The sequence below is a fragment of the Choloepus didactylus genome, chromosome 3 (genome assembly GCF_015220235.1).
Source record: "Choloepus didactylus isolate mChoDid1 chromosome 3, mChoDid1.pri, whole genome shotgun sequence".
Classification (NCBI taxonomy): Eukaryota; Metazoa; Chordata; class Mammalia; order Pilosa; family Megalonychidae; genus Choloepus; species Choloepus didactylus.
The window spans coordinates 44,266,423-44,278,505 of NC_051309.1; the positions used below are offsets into that span (position 1 = coordinate 44,266,423).

The 12,083-nt window shown below is 36.2% G+C and overlaps 1 protein-coding gene across 14 annotated transcripts in view; it reads right to left on the reverse strand.

Moving 5' to 3' along the window:
- APBB2 (amyloid beta precursor protein binding family B member 2) overlaps nucleotides 1-12,083 on the reverse strand; it is a 447,074-nt gene that overhangs the window by 238,034 nt on the left and 196,957 nt on the right. For all 14 annotated transcript variants that reach the window (XM_037829667.1, XM_037829666.1, XM_037829663.1 and 11 more), the window contains one exon: nucleotides 10,535-10,602. In XM_037829667.1, the coding sequence (XP_037685595.1) occupies nucleotides 10,535-10,553 (19 nt within the window). In that variant the 5' untranslated portion in view covers nucleotides 10,554-10,602. The remainder of the gene's footprint in view (nucleotides 1-10,534; nucleotides 10,603-12,083) is intronic.

Consider the following 12,083-nt stretch of genomic DNA (forward strand, 5'->3'; position numbering starts at 1 on the left):
TTTTCTTCTGCCTCTTGAGATCTGCTGTTGTATGTTTCCATTGTGTCTTTCATCTCTTGTGTTGTGGCTTTCATTTCCATAGATTCTGCCAGTTGGTTTTTCAAACTTTCAATTTCTGCCTCATGTACACCCAGTGCATTCATTATATGGTTCCGCTCTTTCACCATATATTCCCTAAACTTTTTGAATTGACTTATTATTAGTTGCTTAAATCCCTGTCTCTCAGTTGAAGTGTAAGTTTGTTCCTTTGACTGGGCCATAACTTCATTTTTCTTAATGTAGGTTATAGTTTTCTGTTGTCTAGGTATGGTTTCCTTGGTTACCCCAATCAGGCTTTCCCAGACCAGAACAGATTCAGGTCCCAGAAGGAAGAAATATTCTGTATCCAGTTTCCCTGAAAGTATGTCTTAGAAAATTGGTATACCCTGTGATGCCTCAGGTCACTGTGCTCTTCTGCCCAGCAGGTGGTGCCTGTCAGTCTTTAACTCCAAACTGGTGTAAGGAGGTATGGCCTGTGGCTGTTTTCCTTCAGGCTCTGGGGTCTCGTTTTGAATGGAAGGCAGAGGGTAGTAGAGCTGGGCCCCACCCCTTTCCTCTCAGGGAAGATAAGCCCCTAGGGAGAGATCATTAGCATAAGAATAGACTCTGCCTGTGCTATCTCCACCCTTGTCTGGGTCAGAAAGCTGGGAAATGAAAATGGCTGAGGCTTTTTCCACTGAGCCAAAACAGGGAGAGAAAGCCCCCATCAAGGGGCCATCCGTGGCCACCTTCCGGCTCTCCAAGGTCAGTCGTCTGCTTGTTGGGAATTCGTAGCTCGTAGCAAGCAGTCCATGCTTGTTAATTAAAACCCCAGTTGGAGCTCACCTGAGCTATATTTGCTTGCTGTGAGAGAGCTTCTCTCTAGCACCACAAGGCTTTGCAGCTCAGGCTGTGGGGGGAGGGGGCTCCCAGCTTGGATCAGCAGTTTTTACTTACAGATTTTATGCTGCAATCTTGGGCATTCCTCCCAATTCAGGTTGGCGTATGATAAGTTTGTCCCCCCACAATTTTTCCAGATTATTTACTAGTTGTTCCTGGTTGTTTATTAGTTGTTCCAGGGGGACTAACTAGCTTCCACTCCTCTCCATGCCATCATCTTAGATCCTCTCCCAACACTACTTATTTTTAAGTGCTCATTGTGTACCCTGCAACTTTGCTGAATTCATTTATTAGTTCTAACGGCTTTCTTGTAGATTCCTTGGGATTTTCTACATACAGGGTCATGTCATCTGTGAATAGGGAATGCTTTAATTCTTCTTCCCAATTTGCACAGCTATTTTTTTTTCTTTTTCTTGCCTAACTGCTCTGCCTAGAACTTTGAGAACAGTGAACAGCAGTGGTGAGAGCAATCAACTTTGTCTTGTTCCTGATATGAAGGGGAAAGCTTTCAGCCTTTCACTGTTGAGTATGATGTTAGCTGTGGGTTTTTCATAGATGCCCTTCACCATGCTCATGAAGTTCTCTTCTATTCCTAGTTTCTGAGTGTTTTTATCAAGAAAGTGTACTGGATTTTTTGCATCAATTGAGATGATCATGTGGTATTTTTCCTTCATTCTATTAATGTGGTGTATTATATTAATTAGTTTTGTTATGCTGAATCACCCTTGCGTTCCTGGGAGAAATCTCACTTGATCTTGATCTATAATTCTTTAATGTGCTGTTGGATTAGGTTTCCTAGTATTTTGTTGAGGACATTTACATCTATATTTCTAGGGATATTCATGCGTTAATTTTCTTCCGATATCTTTATCTGGCTTTGGTATTAGGGTGGTATTAGGGTGGTGCTGGCCTCAGAATGAGTTAGAAAGTATTCCCACCTCTTCAGTTTTTGGAAGAGTCTGAGAAGATTTGGTGTTAATTATTCTTGGAATGTTCGGTAAAATTCACTAGTGATGCCATGTGGTCCTGGACTTTTCTTTGTTAATTACTGATTCAATCTCTTTGCATGTTATGAGTCTGTTAAGATTTTCTATTTCTTTTTTACTAAATTTAAGTAACCTGTGTATTTCAGGGAATTTTCCAATTTAACCTAGGTTATCTAATTTATTGGATACCAACTGTTCATAGCATCTTCTCATATTCCTTTTAATTTCTGTAAGGTTGGTAGTAATGTCCCCTTTCATTTCAGATTTTAGTTATTTGCATCTTTTTTCTTTTCTTCTTTGTCAGTCTAGGTAAGTTTGTTGACTTTACAGATATTTTCAAAGAACCAATTTCTGGTTTCATTGATTCTACTGTTTTTCCATTCCCTATTTAACCTGTCTCTGCTCTTCCTTATGTTCCTTTTGCATTTAGCTAAATCTTTTGTTATTATTTCCTCAAGAATATGAGATTAGACCACTGATTTGAGATCTTTCTTCTTTTTAAATGTATTTACAGCTACAGATTTCCCTCTCAGCACTGCCTTGGCTGCATTCAGTAAGTTTTGGCATGCTGTGTGTTTGGTTTCATTCTTTTCAAACATTTCCTAATTTCCCTTATGATTTCTTCTTTGACCCATTAGTTAAGAGTATACTGTTTAATTTCCACATACTTGTGAATTTCCAGTGCTCCTTCTGATACTGATTTCTAGCTTTATTACACTGTGGTCAGAAAAGATATTTTGTATGATTTCAATCCTTTTACATTTACTGACACTTGTTTTGTGACCTAATATATGGGTCTATTCTAGAGAATGATCTGTATGCACTTAAGAAGACTATGCATTTGCCTGTTGTTGGATGAACCAATCTATACATATCTGTTGGTCTAGGTGGTTTATAGTATTGTTCAAGTGTTCTATTCCCTAATGATCTTCTGTCTAGATGTTCTATCATTTATTGAAAGTGATGTATTGAAGTCTCTTACTAAAGATAGATACATGTAAAACTATATATCTCTTCCTTCAAATATGGCAGCATTTGCTTCATATATTTTGGGGCTGTTATTAAGCACATATATGTCTATAATTGTTGTATCTTCTTGATAAATTGACCTTTCATCAAATGATAGTGTTGTTCTTTGTAGTTCTTAACCATTTTTTACTTAAAGTCTATTTTTTAAAATTCAGTTTTATTGAGATATATTCACATACCATAAAAACATCCATGGTGTACAATCAACTGTTCACAGTACCATCATATAGTTGTGCATTCATCACCACAATCAATTTTTGAACATTTTCCTTACACCAGAAGGAATCAGAATAAGAATAAAAAAGTAAAAAAGAACATCCAAATCATCCCGCCCATCTCACTCTATTTTTCATTTAGTTTTTGTCCCCATTTTTTTACTCATCCATCCATACACTGGATGAAGGGAGTATGATGTATTTATTTGGGAATTTATTTGGGAATATAAGCAATTATATTGTTTAGAAAATACAGATTCTGCACCAAATAAACATCTCTTCCCTTGGTCTCACATGGAATTTGAAATTTTAAAACACAGTCAGTTTCAACCTGTACCCTTTTGCCCGATTTGCCCTAGTCCTAACCAGATCTGCTTCATTCATATCACTAATTGAAGTCTGGACTCTTTTTCAGTAAAGTTTATTTTGACTAATATTAGTATAGCTATTCCCACTCTATTAGGTTACAATTTGAATGGAACAATTTCAAAATCCTTTCACTTTCAACCTACTTGTATATGGATTTAAAGTGAGTCTCTTGTAAACAGAATATACTCAACCCATGCTTTTTTTTTAATCCATTCTGTCAGTCTTTGCCTTTTAACTGGAGATTTTAATCCACTTTCATTTAAAGTAGCTACTGATAATACAGGGCTTATTTCTGCCATTTTGCTATTGCCTTTTTGTCCCTCATTTCTTCTACTTTGGCTTACTTTTTGTTTTAGATGATCTGCTGCAGTGAACCATTTAGAATCCCTTCTCAAAACCTTCTGTGCATATTTTCCTAATATTTTTCTAATATTTTATTTATGGTTACCATAGGGCTTAAATTTAACACACTAAATATACAACAATCTAGTTTCATTTCATCCCAACTCAAATTCAATAGCATACCCAAGCTATGTTCCTATACCACACTCCCTCCACCTTTATATTGTTCTTGCCACAAATAACATCTTCATATACTGCAGGCCAATACCATAGATTAATCATTCCTTTCTATCCATTTGCATTGTAGATACTATACAAATTTTTAAATGGAGTAACAAACCAAAAATACAATTGTACTGGCATTTTTATTTGCCACGTGGTCACCATTCCAGAGATCTTTAGTTCTTCACGCAGCTTCAATCTAGTGTTTCTTCCTTTCAATCCGAAGCACTCCCTTTAGCAATACTGGTAGGGCCGATCTAATGGTGACAAACTCCCACGGCTTGTATTTATTTGGGAATTTCTTAATCTCTCCCTCTTTTTTGAAAGACAGATTTGTTGAATATAGGAATCTTGGTTGGCAATATTTTTCTTTCAGCACTTTAAATGTGTTATCCACTGCCTTCTTGCCTCCAGGGTATCTGGTGAGAAATCACCACTCAATCTTATTGAGTCTCCTTTGTACATGACACACTGTTTCTTGTGGCTTTCAAGATTCTGGGTGTCTTTGCATTCAACAATTTGACTATAATGTATCTTGGTTTGGATCTATTTGAGTTTATCCTGTTTGGAGTTTTTGAGCTTCTTGGATATGAATATTCATGCCCTTCATTAAATGTGGGAAGTTTTTAAACATTATTATTCAAATATTCTTTCTGCCCCTTCGTCTCTTTTTTGTGCCTCTGTGATTTTCTTAATGTATGTCTTGGTATGCTTGATGTCTTGGTATGTAGGCTTCTCAGGCTCTGTTCACTTTTCTTTATTATGTTCCTTAGACTGAATAATTTCAATTTTTTATCTTCAAGTACAGTGTTTCTTTCTTTTACCAGCTCCAATTGCTGTTGAACCTCTTTAGGGATTTTTTTTTTTTTTTAATTTTTTTTAAATTTCAGTTATTGTATTCTTCAGCTCTGTTTAGTTCCTTTTTTTGATTTCTATCTGTTTACTGAAATTGTCACTTTGTTTATATATTGTTCTCCTGTATCCTTTAGCTCTCTGAGCATATTTAAGACAGTTTTTTAAAGTCTTTGTCTAGAACGCTCAAAGTCTGGGCTTCTTCTTTGATAGTTTCTGATGCTTTTTACTTTGGCTATGCCACTATTTTCTGTTCTTCATATGCTTGTATTCTTTTGCTGCATACAGACACTTTGACACTTTAATGGGTAAATGCTGGAATTTAGTCCCTGAGGTGTCTGTCTATTACTTAAGCTTGCATCTAACTAGTGTTGACAGAGATTTCCTTGAATCCCATGAGCTAACCAAAGGCAAAGATAAAGAAAGAGAAAAAAGAACAGGCAAAGGAAAAGGAAAAGGAAGAAAACAGAAGGGAAAAGAGAACGGAAGGGAAGAGAAGGGAAGGGAGGGGAAGAAAAGAGAAGAGAAGAGAAGAGAAAAGAAAAGAAAAAAGAAAAGAAAAGAAAAGAAAAGGAGAAAAGAAAAGAACACCTTTCACAGTCCTGGCAGATTAGCGCTGTGCTGGCTAGTCCTCTTGTTCAGAGTTTAGGCAGCTTAACAATGAGCCTGAAGAAAGCCCAAGATGGAAGCAAAGGATCCCCTCTGATCTTTTCTTAGTGTTTGTCATGTCCTGGGTTATGTGCTCATGGCCCCAGGAATTTCTCAGGAATTTTCCCATTTATACTGATCCAAATGCTTTCTCTTCCCCAAGGAAACAGTGTTCCTTTCCAGTCTCAGGTACTCTGTTGTAAAAGCTGATAATACCTTGCCCCTGGCAGCTGAGATTTAATTGTTGCTTACACTGATTTAGCTGCCCAGTGAGCTGCTTTTGCATGCATAGCATGTTCTGGGGCAGCCAGCCAGAGACTGTTTGCATCGTTCAGGCTGCCACCGTCAGACTGGTATAAACATACAGGCACTCACGTAAGCACACATGGACCACTTTGTTTGCTATGGAACCGGGACCAGGGACCCACATTGAATGTGTGGGCTGGTTCCTCACTGAGCTGGGGAGAGGGTGGGGAAAGGGTAACAAAGGCACTACATTGTTTTCCTAACAATTTTAAGTTACCATTTTCTTGATTCGGCACTCTCCCTGTTACTGAAAGCCTACAAATGTTTCTCCTGGAGATCTGAGAAAGATGTTTCCACCAGTTTTTGCTTATTGTTTAAAAATTCTGTCAGAAGACAGAACCTTGGAGCAACTCACTCTGCCATTTGGTAATGTCACTTTCCCTACCATTCATTTTCATGTTCCCAGAATTCTAGCTTCTTTTACAAAGCTTGGCACATAAGAGGCACTTGAATGTTTCACTCACTCATTACACAAATATTTCTTGAGCACCTCCTATGTGCTAATTTTCACAATGCTAGGAAAACAACAATGCACAAAATAAGCAAAATGACTGAGAAATAAATAAACAAAATGCCAATAACCCTGAAAGTCAGTCTTTAGTACACTGGTAGCTCTGCTCCAGGATTTTCTGATGGAGAGTGGGGATAGGGCTGGAACCCACTAATTTTGCTATCATCTCCATATCGATTCATCATACTGTTTGTAGTGTAACTTACAAAGACCCAACATTAATTCAAGAGGATCGATTCCTATTCCAGAGCTAGTTGTGAGTTCAGATTTAAGAGTGTCACGAGTTAACATCACCACTGTTGTCATTCTGCATGCACAACACAGAAACACCCATTATTCCTGGCCTGCATTTCCTCCTTTTCTGGTAATATTCTCTCAGTTCTCCTCGGGAAATCAACCTACCCCCACTCTTGTGCATTCAACACATATTTTGTGAATACCTACTACGTGCCAGATACTGTTATAAATGCTGAGGATACAGTAGTGAACAAAACTGACAAAATGAAAATACCTACATTTATGGAGCTTATATTCCAGGGGTTCAGCCCATTTGTTTCAGACAAGATGACACCAGTCTTTACTTCCTGGGGAACATGACCCAGAGCAGGAAGTCTGCAAGCCTACAGTGACTGGTTCCAGAAAAAGCATGCAACCCATTTACACCCACCCCTGAGGCTTCTGCTGGAATAATCAGAAGAGAGATGCTCTCTTTTCTCTTTTTCTTAATCTAGAAGATCCAAGCCTAGATCTAAAAAGGGACACTACGAAGAGACAAACTGCCTAGGCATAAACTTGACAAAGAAGAAAGCAGAGCAAACAAAGTCCCAATGACATTGTTTGAATCCCCAAAATCTGATACCCTTGGACTTTTCAGGTACCCAAGCCAATACATTCTTTTTTTGTTTGTTTTGACTTAAGCTGCTTTGAGTTGGGTTTTCTCTTTCTTGCCAGTAAAAAAGCCCTAGCTAATATACACAGTACCCTCATGAAGCCTAAGCAAAATTAGGTAAGCTAGGATCAATTAAATTTCATGACTAAACAGTTTTTCTCAAAACCAGAACTCACAAAGACCCAACACAGAGATGGAACCAGGCAGACTCTCCCCATAACTCAGATTACATCCTAATACAAATCCATGCTGGATCCTGTACTTAAACCCAGAGCCTCACTTTCCTCCCTTTCTCTTTCCTAACCCCAGCCTTCTCTCAAAGAAAAAGTTCATCAGTAATGGCAAGAAACTCCTCACTCTTAAATAACCTGCTTTTCTCTCTCTCTACTCCCATGGCATGCTTACAAAATTGGAAATCAACAAATGAGCCCAGGGAAGCCCCATGTCTGCTCCATTCTTGAATGAGATTTCACATTTTCTTCATTTTTATTTTATCGCTACAGAATCTTATTTCCACTGAGGGGTTAACAGAAAAACTTCTACTGTGAGGAATGTTGTCTTTTGAACTAGATCTTAAAGTATTAAGGAAATGAAATAAACTCGGAATTTTCTTTTCCTTTTTGGACAGAGAGGCAAATAAAGCTGGTTTCCTGAAATTATTCATGAAAGCAAATTCTCAATGTGACAAAATTGATAAGAACTGCTCTGTGAACAAAAGAGGCAAAGGTTATTAGAAGGCAGTTTGGGTCACTGAGCCAGGGAGATCACAGGATTAAAAACATGGAAGTTTCTAAAACTGGGAGAGCAACTTCACATGGCTGATTCACAGGGCAACTTCCCCAGGCTGTAAGATAAAGGGAAGAATTTGACATCCCTGAAGGTTTCCAATGCCACATTCAACTTCATTTCCTGAGGGCTCACTCTGTTCCAACAACTGTTGTAAGTGGGACTGAGGAGATTCTAGATGGCCATACCAAAATACTTTTCTTTAAGAAACTTAGATTGAGCAGCAGGAAAGGAGAAGTTTTTAAACCAACTCACAATGGTTGCAGTAGGCAAAGGATCTTAAGAGCGCATAATACTAGGAATGAAGAGAGAGGTTCAGGGAAGGCTTCCCACAAAAGGAGCAGGCGAGCTGAGTTTTAAGGGTGGTAGGAGTCCAACAGTGCACAAAGAAGAATTTCAGAGTGGGGAAAGCTGGGCATTCCAACATCACACCTGGCAGATGTGATGATTGTTTATGAGACACATATCAGAATTTGTGTATCCAAATAAGAATTATGAACTTCATATAGTCACTTTGGGAAATCAAATGCTTATTCCAAGGATATTTTCTCTGCTCAATGTCTAAGCCTTTTCATTCTTTAGACAAGCCTCAATATCTTCTGAAAGTGGATTAATTTATTTAATATAGCACTAGACCTTCATGGCCAAGTCTGATGAATATGGACAATGATAAAGCATAGGAATACTGTTTTAGTTCAAAAAAGTAGGTAAGCTATAAAGGAAAGACAGGTTTTCTTGAGTAACTGACTCAAGTCACTTCAAAGACAAAAAAAAAGTAAACAATGGCAGAATCCCTGTAACAGGGTGAGTACATAACTACATTATGGGTGAAAACCCAGTTGGAAGGGACTCCCAAGCTGAATCTTGAAGGCAGAACAGGAGTTTTCCAAGCAGATAAGGGTATAAATTCTAATATGTTTGCTTTTAAAAAGCTTCCATATAGTCACAGCTTCTGAGAGTTAGAAAACTGGACTGAAGGCATATCTAATTCAGTTACTGATGCCACTTGAATTGTCCAATGAAAAATGGTAGGCATATGGTATTCCACTGAAATTAGAACACTCTTTTCTTTGTAAAGTGTGTTACATGCTATACCAGAGTATGGTAGTAATAGTGCAACTTAAAAACCATGCTAGATAACAGTTGCATTATCTTTTAAGTAACAACCAAGGAATAAAGCAATTTGAGTACCAATAGGAAGAATGAATATATTAGCATAACAAAATATAGGGACAATAAGAAATTTCTAATACTAATTTTATTCATTCACGCCATTCAGAAGAAAACACATCATTTTATATATTTGCCAGTTCTATTCTTTAAATATCTGCACACTGAACTTACCTTGCAATGTAACATATTAATGTTAAAGTTTCCTAAAAGGAATTTAAATTCAGCGTTTAAAACATATTTTAAAAGGACATATATATTGCCTTTGATTTTCCAAAATTAATGTACCCATTCAAAATATATTTAGACAAAATCTACCTCCCTGCCAAATTATCATAGTATAATTAGATGATCTCTAAGAATAAGCTCTAAGTTTGTAATATTCCCATGTGAACTGAAGTTTGTTTTATTATTCTTGGCTGTTTCCGACAAAAATGATATTTCTTGCCACTCATATACCTCTGCTGAGCTTATTTTATCACGTATTATTTGAGTTCTCTATTGAAATGTAACATGCAAAATATTATAAAAGAGAAAAGAGCTTGAACATATTTAAGAATAAGTTTAATTTCCGAATTTAAGAACACTAATATTTATTAGTCCATGGTTTAGTTGTACTTGTTTAAAAATTTGAAACTTTTTGAGTGGTATGTGTCCTAACAAATATGGAATCTACCCAGATCTATCTGCTATTTTCAGGCCTATGTTTTATTTAATGTTACTACAACTGGATTTTCCTTATTATCATATCCCTGCGAGGCTAAGAATTAAATCCCACACCACGTTGTATGTCGAATGGCATCCATCATGACAGAAAGAAAGGGACATGCAATAAAATTAAAGTGGCCTGAAATTAATGAGCATTAAATCGAGAGAATACTTAATTGGAACTCTATTGTAGACAAATCCACAATGGCTAAGCTGCTGTTGACCGAGACACAACTCGAACACGTAGTCCTTTGTTCATATTTCAACAGTTCACGTGCTATAATGCACATTACTAGGTGGTAAATTTCACATAGTTTTAATGTCCTGTTATAGTCAACTAAAATATTTTTACATTAGTATATAAGCAGAGCCATGCAATTAATACATGAATAAAGTTAAGTCCAATCGATTCTTATCTTAAAGATTCATTTTTCTATTACATTAGTGAAATATAATTAAAAGTAAAACAAGTCATTTTAGCAAATCACAAGTTTCACCTTCAAATAAACATCAAACATATCTTTTAAAACGTTTTAATATTCAACTACTTCTCTGCACTGAAACATGTGAAAGAGTATCTTACCTGGAGGTACTTCTGACATGGATCACTGGGCGTCACAATGGTGCAGGAAATAGGTTATAATTTGAAATCTGAAAAGAGGGATCATTTGATAAATTAAAACCCCAAATAACAAAACATGAAAGAAAAAAACACAGCACTGAAAATCCTTCCAAAAGTTGTTTAAAATGCTAAACAAATGTTCACAGTTAATACCTAAATTTTTGTTTATTTATGGTTGGTTTTTCTACTTTTTAACTGAATTCTTATTTAAGCACATTTCCCACAAACACTCATTGAGAACTGTTTCCATGCCAGGCTTAATATCTCGAAATGTCTCTTCCTCTTTCTCTCTCACTGTCCATATCCATCCATCCTTCCACCCATCTAACCACCTACCAAGTATCTCAAGTTTTCACACTTCTTCATTAAAAACATACACAATTCAGAAGTCATTAAGGACAAAACTGGTACATCACAACATATAAATTAAAGCCATCTGTTTAGAAAAAAATTACTATATACACAGTAAAAAATGAAAAAAGTTAACATCATGAGTGAGTGATATAAAAAGGACTAATTTCCTTTATGTAGAAAGAGCTCTTAAAAATCATTAAGAAAATATGAACAAGCCTGTAGGAAAATAAGCAAAGGACAGGAACAAGTCCCAAAAGAAACACAAATGTCCTGTAAATATATAAAGAATTAGCCTCACTCAAAACCAAAGAAAATGAAAATTTAAATAGCAATGACTTACTGGTTTTGCCATGTCAGACTGCAAAGATTAACATAATTGACAACACATAGTCTAAGATGAATACAATAGAAATGGAAATTTTCAAACCCTGCTGTTGGAAAAAGAACTGACAAACCTTTTTGGAAGGCTATTTAGCAGTATCTAGGCAAATTTAAAATGCATGGTGGACACCACTGGCTCAACAATTATACCTTTAAGAATTTATTTTACAGATAACTTCACATGGACACTATTGTTCCAAAAGCAAAAGACCAGTAACAACCTATTTTTCATTAAAGTATAACACATTCATACAGTGTAGTACTGTGCTGCATTAGGGAAAATGAAGCAGATCTACATGAGTTGATATGAAAAAGGCTTTAAGACATACCACTGAGAGTTTAAAAAAAGCAAAATACAGAATAATATGCATAGTATGACCTAGTTTGAGTAAAATTTTTAAAAGCATATCATATACATACATTTGCATACATACACACACATATATATACCCCATACATATGCATTTACATAGACAATTTTTTTAAATAATAATAAAAAATTATAAACAGCGGCAAACCGTTAAGTATACCAAATTAGATCTATATAAGGAAAACTAGAAGCAGACCTTGTTTTCAATGGGTTATTATCAGGAATGTTATTTCATACAATAATCTATTCTATTACACTCAAATGCAGATAAGGCATGATTCTGTTTTCATAAAGTCCCAAAACAGAAAAAACTTATCTAATCAGGATAGTGGTTTATACTCGGTAGGGGAACAAGAGGGGAGTTTCTGGTATATTGGTAATGGTAATAAAGTGTTTCTTGATTTA